Genomic DNA, 20,277 nt, shown 5'->3' on the forward strand with positions numbered 1-20,277 from the left:
GTCATACTACACTATTAGTATATCATCAGCATGGAGTAATACAGCATAAGTTGGAAATGCATATGGCTAAAATCAGTTCCTTTAGTCTCTAAATTCTTATGTTGAATTTCAATGTGTGTCTTAATTCAGTTGGTAAAATGTATATGTTGATGAAACGTGCTTAATTATTTTTTCATCAATGTAATGAAATCCTATTTAAAATAGGCTACGCTCCTAATGATATGCTGTAACTGTAAGTTATTGTCAGTGAAGGCCAGGTCTCCACTGGTGGTTCTCCAAAATTTGTGCAGGACCTGTATGAATGTACCTGCTGGTACATTTCCTGCAAGACAAATGGTCGTCTGTTCCTACAAGTGCTGAAGGGAACCCTGAAGATGACCCTGACAGGTCACCCACTATGGGGAAATATTTCTTTATTGTAAAATATTTTTTCTTCTTTTTTAATTAAAGCTAATTTATTTTGTATTAGTGGGTTTGGGTTTAATTTGTGTTTTCAGTTAAAATAGGAAAATAAAGACCTGTGTCAGACTTTTTAATAGTTTAAACTTTCTAGAATTGAATCCTTAACAGATTATGAGAAATAGAACAGTAAACAGGAGCAAGTCATATGCAGTGAGGGCACACACAATTTGCCATGAATAGCAAAGATGATCATCATGAGGAATGAGTGTTCAGGCTTGTGAATCATCCCTGATCCAGTATAAGTTATGATTCAAATGATGTCTGGACTGCTTTGTGTTCAATATAGTATTTAAATGCAAATCATGTTTTGTATTTTCACAGTATTCTGAATGCAGCATGACTAACCAGCTAAGGAACTTCCCAACCCAGAATTATAAAGGAAGAAGTGGGGCTTTTTTCTTGGCAGTGTAATAGAAGCTGAACTTGACTGTTCGTAGCCTGAAATGTATCACTTCTTGATTTCACTCTTTTTTTTTTGTATTAATAGGATTGGTTTTTTGGATTATTAGCATTCTTTGGTAAAATTCTAAATATGGGGTCATTTCTGTTTCTCACACACACTTGACCCCCTTCATACTTGACCTGTAATGAGGAACGCAAGCCAAGAGTTTAGACCATCATCTTCTCTTTCCTTCTCTTGGTCTTTTAAGGAATGTGGAAAACATGGATCACTTACTGTTTCGAATCTTCATCAGCCAAGTTATGTTTTGGTTAGGAAGAACAGATGATACTTCTGCTTATGGTTGGTGACTACAGGCCAAGTATTGAACTTCAGAAGTATCCCAAAATACAACAATGAATTAAAAGTTCTTGCCAAGTTATGAATTCATTTATGGAAGAATAAAACCAATAAAAAGGTCTCTACCCTACACCCCCAGTTGAAAGGATTTAGGGAGGTCAGGTAGAGTAACATCTCCGTGTTTTAGTCTGCTGTCCACAAAGATAACCTTCATGCAGAAGTGGATAGAAAAACTAAGAAGAAAATCCTCTCAATGCAGCTGAAGTTTAGAGAAAATTGTGTGGCCTTCTTTTAAAGGGACTACTCCTTTCACACATTGTATTAGGATAACTGATAATAGTAATGACTTTTCATCTGGCCCGTATTTTTTCAACATGGCTGAAAAACCCAGGAATTCAGAGGGTACCTAATCTAGAGATCATCGTTTAGTATAATTTGTTGTCAATTTTTTTCAATGTCAGCTTTTTCAAATTTATTAAAAGGAGTAGTGTTATGTAACTTGCAATTCACTTTCTGGTATCAAAGCCCTTGTTGCTAAAACAAGCTGATGAAGAGCAGTTTTCTATGATGGCTGTTTTGTACTCCTTCCTGCATCTCTCTGATGACCTGAGCATGCTGGTGCAAACCGAATGAGAACATGAACAGAAGGTACCAGATCTGCTGTTCCACTCATGGGCAATTCTCATTCTGTATTGAGTGTTTTCTTAATTCTCTTTAACCACACCCAAAGCCTTACAGCACTTTCAAATTCATTATATTTGTGTGCCCACATAGCCCAGATGAGGAAAAATCAAAGAAAATAGCCTCCCTTCTAGCTGCTACTGACTATAAGTTTTGGGGTTTGTTCTTAAGTGCAGATAGGGATAGGAGGATTGAATATGCTGGCAAGAAAAGCTGTTTTAATAAAGCACAGGCTTATCACCAGGTGGATATAACATAGTTGTTAAGTGTGATGCTGGAGAAGGCATAAATACAATTTTGCTGCTCTGTTTGGAAAGAATCAGGATAATGGGCTTTTATGGTCTGAGGCCGATGCAGTATTTTTGAGTGAGTAGGAAAGGAGAGTATTAAACAATGCCTGTGAAGGATAAACATTTTTAAATCAGCAAGCCTGGAAAGCTTGCCCCAAACTGAAATGGATAAGACAATCCCTGGTCCACTAATAGTCATTTTTGATAAGTTCTTCAACAGAGCACTTAGGGTGCTGTTATTTTGCCAGAGTTGAAAAAGAACAAGCAGAAGGATATTTACATATATACTATTTAACCTGAAGACAAGCTTCAAACAAAAGAATGGAAAATCTGATACAGGAATCTGTCAACAGAGAAATTGTATGAATGCAAATTGGTGTGGTTTGATATGTTCAAAATAAGAACAGCCAAAGAACCCCTCGCTGTATTTTCTTGAGTGTACTGATAAAGGTAGCTATATGAAAATGGTCCATTTAAGGCTGAAGTAAGTAAGTGGGGCTGGCTTACCTTAGAACAGCTGTGCTGGATTTTTTGCCCCTGTCTGTCAGCCTTGCCCCTCTTTTGGAAATAGCCGTGTAACAGCTGCTGAACCGTTGTGGTTAATGGCCCAGCACAGTAAGTTAAACTGACACCTATTTCAGATTATTTTGGTAGTCAGGCAGTAATCTGCAGTGGTTGAGGCAGCTGCTACTTCAGCAGCTGAGCCCTGCTCTCTTCCCTGGGTGGGAACCTTGCAGAGCTGGGTAGGGCAGGCAGCTGGGGGCAGGCACTGGTGCAGCCGTCCCAGCATTAGCACTAACTGCTTCCAAGTCAGAACCCCAACCCTAGTCCTTAAAAATAAATATGGTTTTAAATGTATTTAAGCTAAACTAATCGGGAAAATCTCATGACTGTATGACTTTTTTTTTTCCTGAATTCAGTGTGATATACCCTTGAAAAAACAATTCCCCATTAGTCACATGGGAATGAATGACAAAAATTGACTGAATGGTAAAGAATAATAAAGACAAGATATTGGGCTCAGCACTGAAGGGTTGGGTAAAATTTGTGGTTGTAGAAAGCAATCAGAGTTAATGGTCCTTTCCAACCTTACTAAATTATAATTGAGATATTCATGAACTTTAGATACAATGATTACAAGTTGATATGTTAAGAAGATAAACTACATTGTGAAAAATCTTCAGTTACAGGGTGTGGGAGCACATCTTCTTACTGGTGGTGGTAGTAGAATGCTAAATTCTGCTTGCTTGTTAGAGTTGAACATGTAATTTACCACTCTCAACAAAGTTCATAATCCAAAATCAATTACATGAATAGGAGCCTTGGCTGACATTGGTGTGATTTGGATTGGGCCTTATTGAAGAAAGTAGTTTTGCCTTTTTTAACTTTGATGTCTGAAGCAGCCATACAACTTTTTTGCTAACAAAAACAACAAAAAAAAATCACCCTCAGGCAGATACTGTGGGTGACAGAATAATTATTCTGCTGAAGGTTTCTCAAATTGAAACAAATAGGTTGTAGTTACCTAAAAATGTTATCTACCTTTACATATAGACAGTGCCAGGTCTCTGTCTCTATTGTCGAAAAAACACATGGTAGGGGTTTGTATCTTAGATTATTCTTAGCCTCTGTTCTGAAAAGCCTTAAGAGTAATTAGTTCTGCAAAAGTTACTTTATAAAAACAGGATGATCTGGTAACAATGACAGCTTTTATGGATGAAAAAATAGCAGTGGGAGTCTGAAATACTTTCATAAGGAGATATAATAGATCACAAATTGTTGGGATTCTTAAATAGACCCTCTTTATGGCATGTTGAGTATATATGCTTATTGATTTCAAAGAAAAAGGCTCTGATCAATAAAAAATTGTGAGTTTTCAGAGAACATTGTGTTTTTTTCTTACCTCTTGGGATTTGGGACTAAAAGGAGTGCATCTAAATTCCTAATTTCTGTGCAGTTCTTACTGGTGTAGTTTTCTTAATGTAGAAAAATGCATATCTAAATCTTAACAGTATGTTTGCGTAAATTTAGGTTTCTTATTAATTTTGATTTTAGTGTGTAAAAGGGTTATATCAAGCTTGAAATTCTTCTTTGATGTATATTCATTCAGAGTGCTGATTCAGTAAAGCATGGAATTCCTTGTCATAATTTCACCTTACTTTGATAGGAGATGGAGAAGAAACCTCTTAATGATGAGAAATATGGGTCAGAGAAATAGGAGACCTAGATTTTAGGTGCTTCTTACAATGAGAGAATCAAATTTCAAAGTTTCTCTATTCCAAGAGGGTTATTTCTTGGAGTAAATCTAGAGAAAGGGGTATCTCCATTTTCCCCTTTGGGTGATGACCACACTGCAAAGAAGAAAGGCAGAGTGCAAAAGGGAGCTTGACTGAAGGATAATAGTGAATTTCGCAAAGGTGGGTTGTGTTGCTGCATATGTCGTGCATTTTCCGTTGGGCTGGGTAAAATGTAAAATGGATATTGGAGGCCAGAATTCTTCCTCTACCCTTCCCCTTCATGCCCCCTCACTGCAGTAGTTTTGTATCAGGAGGGAAGAAGAGTCGTTTTTTCTTGATTCAGCTGATTCTGGCCCCAATAATCTTGAATATGTTTGTGTGTGTATATGTAGTGGTACAGCTTCAGGCTAGTGGGCCACATGTAAACTATTCCTTGCTTTCCTTTGCAGTGAATGAGGTGATGTGTGGCTGTCAACTCTGTCTGGCCGAGAGGGTCCAGAGTTTGACTCTTTCCCTAAGGCAAGTGTTTTGACCACTGAGAAATTAAAAGAAGGGGATGCAGTGATACAGTCAATTTCCATTGATGCCACCAATTTTGTGTTTAAAAAAATTTTTGAGTCATTTTTTTGCACTCAGATAATTTGGAGCATAAATCCAGGGATTAGTTTTGGGACCTGAACTCTTGATTTGATGTGTCTAGATGAGGCTATTGGTAAAAACCTATTTCCATAAGAGAGGCAGATTTTAATTTTGAGGGTGTTAGCTCAATAAACATGGAACAGCTTGTGTGTAATGGAGCTTTGTGATTTCACTTCACAAACTAAGTGCCTGAGAGGTGTCGCAGTGTTCAGCATCAGAAAGCCTAAGCTGCTTTGTGGTCATGCATTACCGGTGTCCATTTCCCCCCCCCCGTTTTAAAATTAAATCATGGTATCTTTTGTGAAATGCTTTGGCATTTCATTATTTCAGGAGAAAAAGATACAAATATCTTGGAGATACAAAAATAAGTACAGTATTCTTCTGTATTGAAGTTCAGGAATATAAGATTGGATTTCTGAACTGCGAAGTCCAGTTCCTTCCTGTGCAGTGAGCTAGGCAAGGATGTTGCTGAATTTACAACTTCTAATGGATGTTGCCAGCCTATGTTGATAAATGACCAGTTTCTACCCATTTGTTGTGTGTCAGTATTGTGTTTTAATGTAAATATTTTTCTCCCTCTTGTTTTCCCCTCCCTAATAACAAAGTGTAGCTGTGTCATTCCAGCCTTTGTTGTGCTAAGGCAGCAAAGGCTTGCTTGTCAAGCCTCTTCTCATATGAGAGACCCTCTAGTCCCCCGATCACTTAGTGTCTTTCTCTGCACCCACTTTTCTTACCTGTGTCTTTGTAAAATGACTTGATAGCTCTGGGGATCGTGTTTGCTTTCTTTGTGGTAGTCCTGCGTTGGCAGTGCCTGGGTGCCCTGCAGGCTGGCTGCCGAGAGGCTCAAGTTGCTTCTCCCTGCTCACTGCTTCCAGGTGATGAGATTCCTACATGATTGACCTTATGTTGTTACGCTATTTAATTTCACTCTGTTCCTACCGCTCCATTTCTCAGTTCGTCATGTTCCTTGTGTATTAAATGTAGTCCTCTGACCTTGTGAAGCCTCTTGAATTTATGGGAGCGAGTTTTGATGCCACTTCTTGTGCCAAGGTCAATAATGAAACATTTAAAAATACCTGTCACAGACTAGTTTTGGGGGAACTTTGCTAACAACCTGCCTCCAGCCCAACAATTTGGCCTTCAGCACTGCCCAGCATCATCTTGTCTTTGAGCTGCTCCTTACTCATGTACAGTTTTTTCTGCTCGTCTCTATTATAACCGTCTGGTTTTACATGTGGCACTGGATCAAACGCTTTGGCACAGTTGGGGTAGGTGAGATCCATTACTTCTGAAAAGTAGTTTACTATTCTCCTCAAATACATGCTAGTCCTTCATTTACAGGCAGGAAAAAGGAGAATTACCTTGGAGGGCCAGGGAGGTAGGTATGCATCTGCTTGCCCCCAGGAAGTCCAGATGCCTCAGCCAGTGGGGTGGCAGGCGTCGCTGGGAGCAGATGCCTAGGTGGCTCGCAGCGTATCGCTAACACACAGTTTTCAGTGTGGCTGGGCTCACTGCAAACACCCTTTGCCCAAACCTCGCCATGCTCCCAAAAGACTTGATGTACGCTTCCACCGCCCCAGGAGGTTCTCTTTAGAATTCTTGCCGTATCCTGAGGTGCCGATGTGAATGCCCTGGTAGCGGAGAGCAGCTGCCAGGCATTGCTGCAATTCCTGCTGCTGCAGGTGCCTTTCTGGCACGGCCTCGGCAGCCGGCAGAGCTGCAGTCAGGCACCGTGGCTCCTGCTGGCTGCCAAACTGGTAGGAGTGAGTTTCTGCCTGCGGCGCTGTCGCTTATTGCCCCTTTGGGCATCTATTTAACAAAAAAAATTAAGATGTTTGGATTACCCAGCTTGGGGTAATCAGCTAAATCAATTTTTTTTTATCTGAAAACCCACAAAGTTTGACATTTGAATAAATCAGGAAGTGACTCCTAGTCTGAGGCAGAATGTCCTCATCTCTATCTCTAAGAGCACTTATCTCTAAGTGGTTATGTCCTTCTTCCATGTTATGAAAATAAAATACACGAAAGAAAGCTTACGAACTTAGATGAGGAGGGGGAGAAGACAAACCAAACCTCCCCTTCAGAAACTTGATCCTTACTCTTTTAACATAAGTACATTTAAGCTTATTTTGCATTTAAAATATCAGAGCTATGCAGTTGCTGTCTTTCTACTGCAGCTCCTCCCCTCGTTCAGTTTTCTCCATTTTCTTTGTTGTGTGTATGCATCTTGTTGATGTGGCTAATTGTTTCAAATTGCAAATTCATGAGTGAGAGTTCCTTAGTGTGGACAGAAAATGGAAAAAGTTGATATTTTTATCATTACCTGTCCTTTCATACTAATAATGAATTAAAATAATGGGAGAAAAAGATATTCTAGCTAGAATCAAAATGCGTGTCAAATACGTGGCACACAGCAGCTTCTGTAAATTAGATGTAACTGGATAAATGTGTGATATACTTGAGTTGAAACCAATAGATTCTATCAATATGGCAATACAACACAAATTTATGATAATGTGAAAGTGTTTCTGTTTCTGTGTACCTTTTCTTGGGCTTGTGCAAAATTGTCCATGCAGTCTATGCACTGTACGTTCTCAAATGTGAACTACAGCTGGTTTATTAGTAAGAATGGAAACTGTTACTTATTAAATAAAAACGTACATGAAATGGAACAGAAGCAGTCTGTGCCTTTTGATTTTTTTTTAACAATATTTTTTCTTTTTTTTTTAATTCCAGCTCTCTTTGACAGCTCTCCACCTTTTAGGTGAAACAGCTTGATAGTAAAAACAGAGAATTCACAGAATAGAGTAGATGTTTCAGATTACCTTCATTTCTGTAAAAATGAGGTCTCCAGTAAAGCATGATCAAATTTTGAAAAAGAAATATGCTAGGGACTTTTTTTCTTCAGTTTATTGGTAGTGTCAGGGAAATCACAATTCCGTAAGTATCAGGCTTCTTCCTTCTCCTGTCTTTGACGATAACAGGTGCTTAGGGCATGAAGACTTGCTTCTTGAAAAGGAAATAAACTAGTCATATCAAATGCACTACAGCTTTTGTTATTGTTCTTGTCTTCAATGGCATATATTCTTCTTTATGTTTCATTGAGTTTAAATTTATAAATATTAAACACAATTTTCAAAATTTGTATTGGGGAACTAAAATCTTTTTGAATAATTTCACCTATTTTTTAGTAGGCTGGACACTTCAATTAAGATTCATCTATAAGAGCAAAGTTGATTACATAAGGAGTTACACAAGCAGTAAGGTCAAAGGCTTAAGTGAGAGGATACACAGGATATGCTAAATAAGAGCTTTCAATTGTTTCATCTTTTCCAAAGTACTGCTGTAATAATGAAAAAGAGTGTTATCCCATAAGCTTTTTATATTTTTTTCCTTTGAGTTACAGGCCACATACTTAGGTTAATTCCTGCTATGACATTGGAAGGATGACTTGTACGTACATGAAGTGTTAGGCTTCCTTTTACTCTCTTGAATGGCTGATGAATAAGAAATGGATAGCTTCAACTCTAAAGAGCTTCAATTGTGGTTAGCCATGTTTTAGTTAACTTACATTGTTCGATGAACAACTTCAATCGTTTTTGGTTTGGAAAGTGGGAAACAATTTGAATTTTATAATTTAATAATTTAATTTGGGGTGTTTGTTTATTTCTCCTTTGTAATAGCTGAATAATTGTGATGGTGTTCTAGGACTGTGTTATGTTATTACCCAAAATAATGTGGGATATCTTGATATAAAGAATAGCCTTTTATTTTGTTCTGCTGTGCAATATGGCCACTTCTTGTGTTGGAATTTTATAAGTATATTTGTTTTAATCTTCATGTCTTGGAGAGTGTTTTTACAAAAGACTTGATGACTATTACATTTGATGCTTTTTTTCAGTTAAAATTGCTCAGTATTTACTGTTTACCTTTCATGCATCGTCTCCCTTAGTGTGTGCTGTTGCTGGGGATTTTGAACATCTGTGACTATCTTTCGTTTCATAAAATAAGTAGGCGGTCAGCATCTTTTAGATATGGTTGACGGTGTTTCTTGTCTGTCCAAAAATGGTGAAATATGGTCTATTATGTGCATAGTTTCTCAGTGTTAGAATTGAAATGCGAATAGTAAGGATGCTTTTGTATGGTGCTATGATTTTCTTGCATGTATTTTGGCTTCCCCTAATACCTAATGCAGCTGTTAATGAACTTCTTTCATTTGCTTAACCATGTATCAAATGGAAGCCCACTGAAAAAAGTTTTTGAACTGGCATTAGTTCTAGGCATTAAGAGTTTGGTTTAATGGATTCAAATGTTTAGAAAGTTGAGTTGTAAATGGGAAGAAGAGAGAGATAATTTTATGGTTAGATAAATTTAGGGTTTTTTCTAAAATGTTTAAATTTAGTATTTTCTCTTACTTTTTTTAGGGCTGAGGGTAGCCCAGGATGGCTGCAGCTTCATATGATCAGTTGTTAAAGCAAGTTGAGGCATTAAAGATGGAGAACTCCAACCTTCGGCAAGAGCTAGAGGATAACTCAAATCACCTAACAAAACTGGAAACTGAGGCATCTAATATGAAGGTATTGCAAGCTCCATGCATCAGCGTTCGTGTTACTGCCTTTTGTGTCATGGACTGGTAGTTGGCTCAGTAAGTTTTGTGTGGTTTTAGATTCCTACAGAAGTCCTTTTCCAGGCTGTGTAAGGGAAAAGTATAAAATCTACTTAATGAAGAGGGTTTTTTTGGGTTTGTTTTTTTTTTTTTAATTTGAAAATTGAAATATTTCAAAACAGTTTCTTAGAAACTTCCAGTTTTATAGCTTCTTTTCTGGTGTGTCATGATAAGCACTACCATTTAGCACTGCTGTACTTAACAGCAGGAAGTCCAGTCTGCTGACATAGTTTGACAAAATAAATATTGTTCAGCTCTTGAAAACATGAGAGAGACTGGAGGTTTTCAGTGTTTTAAGGTAAGTTTAAAAATTTTGGGGTTTACTACAATTACAATATTTAACATCCCAAAAGGAGAAGTTAATTTTAAAATAAGACCACAAGTTCTCCAGCCTCTCCCAAAGCCTAAATTTATGCTTAATAATTTCACCCAGATCTGTCCATCTGGTGTTTATTGGCTAGGTGTAGGCCTTCAGAGCCACCTATCCAAGAGGAAACACTAGGCTCAGCTGGAATTTAGATGGATTTTGATCAGGAAGAAGATACGTACACAGCTGCATCCATGTGATCCATGACACTGAATAAGGCAGAAATTCACAAGCATTATAGCTGCATTAATGTAGTGCTCTTCCTAAGTTGACAAATCCTGCTGTTTTTGTTAACAGCCAGCAAAACCAGACTGCTTTTGGTACCTCAGTTAATATGGCTCAGAAATCGCTGGTATGTCTGCATATATTCCTGTATAGAGTAGGCATATTATAAATGTTACAGAACATTTATATGTCCATCTCCTTGTTTTCCAGTCTTCGTGTCACAGGCTTACTGTTCCTTTGTAACTAATCTTTATTTTTTAAACTATGAATCTAATGAATGTAGCAATTAAAAATACTTTGAACTGAACTTTCTTTTCCTCCAGCATGTAGGTTGTGACCTGTATATTCACTGTAAGAAGAAAAATTTTCTTGTGTTCTGAACCATTGTCACTAGTTACAACACTTGAAAGAAGTACAAAGTGTTCAGATACATTTAATCCTTGCATTGCAGTGTAAAATGAAAATGGCTCTGCTACCTAAATTGAAATGAAATTATAGTCGTTTACACCACCTACTTGAAACAGTGGTTGGAAACCAAAGCACTGTGTAGCAGCTGTGGAAAAAAAATCTGTTTGCTCAGTTACGTATCTGAAAGCTAGTCCTGTCATTTATACTGTTTTCATTAAGATAATATTATAACAAATTTGTCAGTAACTCCCCTTCCCTGCCTCTCCTTGCAGTCTAAAATAAGGGAGGGAAGAACAGGAGAGATGATCTTCCTCGTAGTTTGAAAAAAGAAGAGCAAAATGTCTTTTTTCCCCTCTTCTGTCCCCATACAGTTTTTTGGGTTTTTTTTTTTTGTTTTTTGGGGTTTTTTTTTTAGCTTTTGTGCAGGTTATTAGATTTCCACTGACCTAGAGACAGACCAGCTGTATAAGCTTGTCTCTAGGGCATTAATTTGGGATGTGGAACAGCTTTCTGTCCTTACTTCAAACCTGGCAGACCACCAAACGGAAAGTGGCTCTATTGCGCTCCATGGAGGAGTGCTTATGAGCATATTCAGACTAGATGTTGCATTTTTTCTTTCCTGAAATGCCATTCTGGATCTTAGGAACTTATCCTAAAAATACTCTGACTCAAATATCAAACTCAGTACGTTTCTTTCCATTTTGGGGGATGGGTGGGGAGGAGATTGTTCAGATTAATTTGATTTTTTTAAAATCCATATTCTATGAAGGAAATCCTAATCAACTGTGTTCCGCAGGAGTGCTCGCTCCTGCGCCTGAACCAAGAAGCCATTTCTTTCCCTTGTTTGCTTCAGGTGTGTTTGGAAAGGCTCGAAACGTAGCTTTGACTTGATTTGAACCTGAAGGATGGTATCGGAATGATCTTGGAGTCTGATTGTAGTCTGTGGGTGAAGCTTGCGGGGGATCATTGCAGAATTCCTTTAGTCAGGAGATAATTTTAGTTTTGCAGGCTTTTAGAGAAGTACGCGGTAGCTTTGCTCCACTGAAAGAAACTGCATGGTTTGTATGGTTCCAGTGCCGTAATTGGGGATAATTACAAGAAAAGTAATTAGAAAAAACAGAGCAGTGGAGATTGAAAGCCCTTTGGCTACCATATAAGCAGTTAAAACTCAAAAATATTTTGGAAAAAACAATCTTCTCAGAGCATGTAAGTGTCACAGAGCCCTAGCAGCCCCTCCCACCAAGTAAAATCCAAAATATTAATGGGAGAAGGGGAGTGGCAGTGTGGAAGACAAGCTGTGGGTCTGTGGCAAACATCACTGTTCTTGCACCATGAATTTTGATCTGTGGGCTAGTGCAGAAACATCTCATAGTGATTCTTCGGACTGTTGGTGTGTTTGCTTGTGTCTCCTCTTTTTGCCTTCTATTCTTTAATCAGTTGTGAAAGACAATAGTTATGAAGGGCATTTCAAAGACAATATTGTATCTCTAAATTGATTTTGGAAGTAGTTGTGTTAAAACGTTGTGTCAGTGTGCCTCACCTTTGTAATCGCTCTATTTCAAAAATGTAAGGTAATCATACCGGAATTAAAAGCTTAACATGAGCTCATCTTGCACATGTATTTATTAGAAACTACTACTGACCTATATAAGAACAATGTCTGAATGCTTCATGTTTAAAGCTAAATTTCATATTTAAAGGTGAAAACTACTCATTTGCTGACCAGAAAACAACATGATGGGTAAACAAAGATAAATGTGATAATGAGGGAGACAAAATGATTAGTAAAACAGTGTCCACTTTGTTTTTTAATTTATGTTGTCCTAGGGATTGACTGTTCAAACAAAAGAAATCCCTCAGAGTATTATGACTAACTTGGGAAATTGGGTTGTTACTGTTGGCTTACTGTCAGATGAAATACAGCAGTTTGGTATGATAAAATGTTCTCTCTAAATCAACAAATATACTGCTTGATGGTCAATGAAATAATGATGTTGGCCCATAAATGAAGAAAAACTATTTCAGTGTCTAGATGTAGATAGTAACAGTAACTGCATAAAACACAGACTATGGGCAAATTTAGAAAAAAATGAACATAGTTTTGTTGGAATTCAAAACCTGTAAAATTCATGAAGAGACAAAAAGCAGTCCAACATCAGCTATACTACTTTGTGCATGTAAATGTAGGAGACTTTTTGTCACACTGTCTTGCCTGGTGCTTGTAAAAGACAAGTGTTTTTCTGTTAAGGATGGCATGTATTTTTTTTCTGTCATAGCTAATTCATGTCAGCATTTTTCCTTGTGTAAAATCTGGGGGGAAATAGATCCATGTAACTTAACTTCAAGTACTCAAGAAGCAGCAAAAGAATAACGTCGTGCGTGATTTCCACACTCACTCTCTGAGAGCTTGGATTTTACAGTAAATGAGTAATGCGTGTTATCTTGTATAAGAAAGCCATCTTTACTATATGCAGTGCTCTGTGGGCAAAACATTCTCACTTTCATCTTTATATAGTACCTTAAAATTATATTCTACATATGATTTTCCAACTTATTTAATGTCCTCTATATTGTGTCCACATGTATCAATAATAAAATAGGAACACTGTCATTACGACTGATTCAAATTTCTTGATTTTTTTTTTTTTGAGAAACACTCTAACCAGCTAAATATACACTGTAAAGAAACAAGGCAGTGGTTAGACTCTTGTGCTCAGAAAGTCATGAGCTGCTTATTCATGGGGAGTTTTTTTACATTTTTTTTTGTTGTGTAGAGGGTGATTTTTTGGCAGATCGTTGTACTCTTATAAAGGTTTTAGTTTTAACAATTTTCTCTGGGTTTTTGTGGTTGGTTGGTTGGTTGTTCTAAGGAATTCAGGTTTAAAAGACAGAAGTCTTAGAGAGCTAGTTACTATCATGTCCGGTGCAGGTCCAAAGAGTGGTTTATTTTTTACGTGGATGGTGTTTGTGTTTCTTCTGCTAATTAGACAGCAGGGTAATAAACCTTGTGATGCTATTATGTTGGATTGGAATGGGTTTTGACTAAATACAAAAGCAAGTGCTATGATATTTTAAGGATTTTGATTTTGAATGTGTTTGTACAGTGTTAAGCTAACATAATTTAATATGGTTGCAAAAGAAATTTTAAGCCTATAGAATATAATATCCCAGATTTATTGCAGTGTTGTGCATACTTTGTGTGGTTGATTAATTAATACTCACATTAGCAAAATTAAAGGTAAAAAGTGTGCTAAAGAAGATGACATGGTGCCTGGTTTTCTTCTTGTTTCTGTCATGATGGATTTGTGAGAATGAGAAAGCTTATATCTTATTAGAACTGAGTGTGATTTTATAATTACATATGATTAAGTTGTATTTTATTTTATCTGCAAATATAACTTCCTATATTTTTTTGTGACTATTTAAAGGGACAAATATACAAATCCTTAGCAGGAATAGCAGACTGACTAGCAAGTTAGCAACTTAACAGTTAAGAGTAACTTGTTTGTTTCATTAAAAAGAGGGAATCTGAAAAATGTGCTGCTTGCAGCTTGGAGTTTGTTAGCATACATTTGTTTATAAAATCAGAAGATTGATGTTCAGAATGTTCCAGGCGCTAACTGGCTTGCAATGTTTTGACGCTCTGTTACACTTTTTGGACATGAACTCTTTGTCAGTATCTACTACTACCCCCTAGCCCCCGAGATTCTTCGCCAGCATGTTTTCACTTGCTTGCTTCCTTTGTTTGTTGTCTGTTAAATGTAGTGATACACTGTCAAATTATAGAATTCAAACTGAAGAAAGTTTCAGTCATCCTTTTTTTTTTTTTTGCTCTTCCATCAGACAGACATCTTCATTGCTTACCAAATTTGTGTGTATATATGTAACTTTCCTGCAAGATCCTTTACATGTTTTAAGTCCTTCTGGTTATAACAACCACTTGTGATTGTCAGACAAAGATCAAGATCTGTATTCTGTGTTTAAAATGGCCTCAGCATGCAAGTTATGGAAGATGGCAGGTGTGATGCCACTTTTGAAGAAAAAAGTTTAGGAAAAACTGCTGATCTGCAGACCTGCAAGCTTGAGTTTGTAATGGACATGTCAGAAACCGCAGTAAAGAACAGACTTGTAGTGGGCAAAGAGTTAGCATTTCTCATAGGGAGAAGTGTGGTTTACAAATATGAGTTCTTTGAAGGAATCATTGAGTAGGAGGTAAGCAATATTGGCACTGATGAGTCTGCTTGGATTTCTAAAATGAGTTTAGTAATTTCCCTCATCAAAGGCTCCTGAAGAACCTAAGTTGATTTAGGAAGGTTCTTTGATTACTATACAACTTAAAGGTAGAAAATGAAGAGCAGAATAAATAGTCAGGGTTTGGGTTTTTTTTGTGTTACCAGTAGTGTGCTAGTGAGATTTCTGCAGTGACCTGTATTTTTTCAACATATCTGGAAAAAAAAGAATGAGATTTAAAGGTTTGATGATTTTCAGTGTGGTAAAAATTAACATGGGGTGTGAAAAACTGCAGAAGAATTTTGTGGCATTGAGTGACTGAACTGAATACACGGCAAATAAAATCCAGTACTCTGAAGTGTAAAACAGTTGTGGCAGAAAACAGCCTTAACTTTACATACTTAATGAGGGGTTCTGAATTAGCATGGCAACATAGAAGGAGGTCATAGAGAATACTATATATATCTGAAAATGTCAGGTTTTTTTCATAAGTTGTCAGGTTAGTGCTTAGTTTGGATGCAGAGAGTCGGTCTGATATTGGGAATTACTGGGTGTAGATAGAGAAACAAAAAAACTGTAATTATGCCAGGATGGACACATGCTACCTCCAGAAGTTGCATAGTATGTTCTGTTCTGATGAACCTCCTCAGGAAGGATCTAGTAGAATTAGTATAGGTGCAAAAAAAAATCAAATGATACAAAAAGCTTCCTTAAGTGGTGTGACTGAATAGAATTGGAATTTTCAGGTGGAGAGAGCGGGAAGAGAGAGAGGGACAGGATGGGAGGAAGGTTGTTGAGCTCTAAAAGATCATAAATAGCATGAGGAAAGTTAATAGGGAATGATTAGTTTCCCGCAATACCAGAGGGACATCAAACATAATTATCAGAGAGCAAGTAGAAAACAAAAAAAACAAGGTTTGTTTCTCATCGTAAGGCTTTGCCGTGGGAACATTTGGATGCCAAAAGAATTGATACGGGAGGGACGTGGTTTCTGGAAGTCCTCAAGTCAAGGCCAGCTGGAAACTGGGGAGAGGATATACATGAGGAACGAACATTAGGTTTTGTTTTGATCATGTATCCTCACTAGGTTCCTGCATTTGGAGGTGGGATGTTGGTGTGGATGGGCGTTTGGTCTTTCTCAATGTGAAGGACAGCGTTTGCTCTTTTCCAGATGAGTTATGCTCCCTTAAGAAGCGGGAGGGGTGGAGCTGGGACAAGGAGGAACTTCCCTCCATTCTAGAGCTCCCCACCATTGTGAAGTAGAGGGAGGGGGTCCTTCAGAGGCTTGGGGGGGGGGGGGGGGGGCTGGAGTGGGGTGAGGGAGGGGAGGTGACAGTAGCAGCCTGGGAGCCCATGGCTGAAGAAGTAGTCCAAAGATTTCTGTAGCAGGTGATAGAGAGCCCTTTCTTGGACCAGGTAGCACTCTGCAGTTCACATCTGCCCTGCAGTGCTACAGTTGGCACTGGAGGGGTTGTACTGAGACTCAAGAATGGCAATTGAGGTGTCTCTTCAAGTAATTTTTTCTTCATTCAAATGGTTAGTATTTTTTATTAGAAGGTTAGCTAATTTTCCTGGTTTATAGTTTAGCTTTTTGTTTTGTTTAAAAACTTTTCGGTGGTCTTTGGGAGCCCAACAGACAGTGTTAATGAGAAGGTCTAAGCAGATCCACCGCAAAGCTCTGGCCACTTGAAGAGAGCGTGGTCCCCAGTGCGTTAGTTTTTATCTTCCTGGAGAACACTTCAGCAAATAATTTCAGGAAAGCATTTTTTGTTGAAAATTTGTACTTATGTCAATTGGGACTAAAATGTATGGTAATTTAACTCCAAAAATTCTATATGAGATGGCAGTAATTTATGAAGCAGTTGCAAAGTATCATGATCATCCTGTGATGTCAATACTATGCTGCTATGAGACTGGGGACACATTACTATTTTTTACTATATCCTTCGGTTCCGACATTTCTTTTTTTCCAGTTGTCCTAGTTGTGCCTGTGGGTGCCTGGCTTACAGCTTTTTGGAGAAGAATCCTGTTTACCTGGATACAGATGGTAGTGAAAGAAACTTCTGTTTTTACTTGATACTAGCAGCAGTTGAACATAAATTTCCCCTCCTTAATTAGCCTATGTGTCACCAACTGATGAGAACCTTCCAGCATGCTCTTTATTTGCTCATTGCCATGCAAGTAGTGTACCTCAGAAAGTGGTGCCGGTGTTGAATCTGCCCTTGTCCTTTCATTGTTTCCATGCATCTTCCAGCCAACTCTAATGAGTCAACTTCATTGTGTTTGACTGATTTTTCAGCATTGTAGCTGATGTGGCCAAAGTTACGTTGTTTTTTTTTATATACTTTGTACTCCTGGCTCTCAGGAGTTATTTGCATGGTACTTACTGAGTGCTCTGCTGACTTAACAGAGCTTGTTTTTCTTCTCTAAACCTCCATTTTGTAAAGCTTGTTTTGATACATGCTCTGCCTGGCACACAGTAAAGGCTTTGTCTTGATTTCTTTGATACTTCACTGAATTTTGTAGTGGCCCAGCTTTAGGGGAGCTTTAGGCAGGAACATAAATTACAGCAGACAACAAAAGGAAACGTAGAAGGACGTAGGAGTGTTTTGAAGAACAGCTCAAGGTGCAGTAGCAAACGAGGAGTTTGTGTAATAAGTTTCCTGCTTTTGAGAAGGAAGCTATGGGAGGGAATCAATGACTCGAAAGCATAAAGAAATTTCTGTGCAATTCTTGTTTGTGTCAGTTTTCAATGGCGGGGACATTGCAGTTGTTTGTTCGTAGCACTGACAAACCTTGTGACTGAAATAAACTGCAAAAGTAGTAATTTACACAATAAGAGTTTATTTTTACTTTTTTCCCTTCTTTAGATGAAAAAAAAATACCACCAAAAAAAAAACACTTAAAATGCATTTTATTTGGATTTGGACATTCAAACGTTAAGGAAATGCCAGCTTTAAGGTAGACAGTGCCACCCTGATTTTGTCAGCTAGTTTGCACGCCCTATAATACAATTTTACCTATTCTACAAAAAAAAACCTTCCATAGTTAGCATGCTCAGTGCTCGCAGTAAGGATGAAAATATACCATTGTATAAAATAGTGTTATTTTCTAATTTACCTCTGTATATGAAGTCTTTAAAAACAGATTTTCATGTATATAATGATCTGTAGAGAGTCAGGTATTTCTCTTGAAAGTTACTTCTCGACAGAAATGCAATCTGCAGGAAAAAATTGTACTTTTGTTCCCAGAAAATATGTGTGATTAAAAAAATATTTTTTACAGTGTTTGACCTAAAGCTCCATCCTCTTCTGTCAGCTGGATTTCTTAGCCAAACCATGTCTCCTTGAATGAGCTGTGGTCTCACTATGAGTGGGTTGCATACGTCATGGAAATTGCACGACTGCAGTCACCTTCAGAGACACTGTCTGCAGACAGCTGAGCTAGTAGGAGAGAATTCAGTGAGAATTGTGAGATACAGATCTCTCATAGCACTGTGGCATCCTGGACAGACAGTGCTCAAAATCCAATTACGTTCAGTACAACCTACCATTAAATCAAATTATAATAATAATGTATATTTTGCTTTCAGTGTAACTGAATTATATTTTGTGTTCTGAAATAATATAGATTTTAAAAATCCACTACAAGCTAATTGTCTTTGTTGTGCACGGTAATGAATCAGCTAGCTGTAGAAATTTCACATTATACCTATTTAATAAGGGAGAACTTTGAAAATATAATAGTAGCATAGGATCTGACATTTTGAAAGTCGGGTCCTCTTCCAGATGGTTGGCTGTATGGGCATTTGCACAGCAGGTATGCATATACACCCGCTCTTGGTGAAGCCTATTTTAGCTTTATATTCATCCCGTTCTGCACAACAGGTGTGATGGAAATGGGCAGAACATGGTGACACCTTGTTTTGTCCTTTTGAGTAGCCATACTAGCTTTCTACTTTTTTCCGCAAGTCTTCGTATTTGCTTTATTTAACTGCCTGTATGAACAGTCTTACTGTACATGATAATAGCTAGCTAGTCTAGTTTGAGAGTGAAATGAGCTACGCAGAGTCTTACACACAAAGGCTGTTCATCTGGAGAATTAACTCTTAGGCGCAAGTTGTCAGAGTACTAGCTACTATCTTTTTGCTGCCTAGTAGTCTTCCATTGACATTGACAATGCCTGTTTTGAGGCTAAATTTCTAAAGCTTTTAGTTTGTGCACATGAAAATACTGTTTTTCAGTGTTGTTCAACAAATGCATTGCTTGGTGAGCAAGGAGGGAGAAAAGGCATTGATTTGGCGCTAACGTTCCTTGCCTTTATAAATATTGGTGGAATAGGTGCTAAATTCTGAGCTTCTGTAACTTGTGCTGTGTGAATTCATCCAGTATTTTCTTTCCACTATGTGCTTGGTTTCCATTTAATTTCAATACATCCTTCTGAAGCCTTTCAAGGGAAAATGGTAATCATGGTTACCATAGGAAACATATGCTTGCTATTTCTTTTTTTTTTCCCCTAATGTGAGCTTGCATCTTCCTTCTCAAATTAATTCCCTTAATCTCGTTTGGATTTTGCACATGCAGAATGTTTTTGTGGTGCCCCACGCACCCATACCTTTCAGGAGAGAAGAAGTGATGTCCGTCTTAAGGCACATAAAGGAGACTGTCACATCAGGTTTGTGACACAGGGAGGAAGAATATTGGTAATGCGGTAGATAGGCAAGGGATAGTGCAATGGATAGATAAGGGATAGTGCAATGGATAGATAAGGGATAGTGCAATGGATAGATCCTCTAAAAAGAAAAGCAATTTTGAAGATACTAGTCTATATTGGTCGTTTGATAAATTTGAGTGTGTGAGTGGAAGAAACTCCCACACGCTGAGCTGATTTTTACAAATTGAATCAAATGATGATTTACAGGAAATACTTGTCTTCAGTGACTGCCCAACTAATGCAGTCAGACGTTTGCAAATAACTTTTTTTAAGTTGATGTGAACTAAAAATGCAGTTATAAAAGTCATTTAGCATCTTACAAAACACAGACATTTAAAATATCAGTGAATTTATTTGAGCAGTAAAGAAGTAGCAGTGGCATTATATTGTGTTTGATTTGTGTCATTTCAAGTTTGTTGGTATGATCTTTGCAATTGTAAAGATTCTCCCAGAATCCAAATTGGTTGGAAAATTGAATAAAAGTTTTTTTTTTTTTTTAAGAATTCAGGGGAAATTGAGCTGGTGATATATATAGTTACTGACATGACTTCAGACCGCATTCTTTATGAGCATAAAATCAGATAACGTTAGTTGATCTGACAGTGGGCCTGCACTGAAAA

At 37.7% G+C, this 20,277-nt stretch overlaps 1 protein-coding gene across 3 annotated transcripts in view; it reads left to right on the plus strand.

The window, feature by feature from the left end:
- Positions 1-20,277, plus strand: part of APC (APC regulator of WNT signaling pathway) — a 102,041-nt gene that overhangs the window by 26,136 nt on the left and 55,628 nt on the right. For 2 of the 3 annotated variants that reach the window (XM_068424106.1, XM_068424107.1), the window contains exon 2: positions 9,473-9,625. The exons of the other annotated variant lie outside the window; for it this stretch is intronic. In XM_068424106.1, coding sequence (XP_068280207.1) covers positions 9,491-9,625 — 135 coding nt within the window. In that variant the 5' untranslated portion in view covers positions 9,473-9,490. The remainder of the gene's footprint in view (positions 1-9,472; positions 9,626-20,277) is intronic. 3 annotated transcript variants of the gene reach the window in all.

This window comes from Nyctibius grandis, chromosome Z, assembly GCF_013368605.1.
Source record: "Nyctibius grandis isolate bNycGra1 chromosome Z, bNycGra1.pri, whole genome shotgun sequence".
In the NCBI taxonomy this organism is placed as follows: domain Eukaryota; kingdom Metazoa; phylum Chordata; class Aves; order Nyctibiiformes; family Nyctibiidae; genus Nyctibius; species Nyctibius grandis.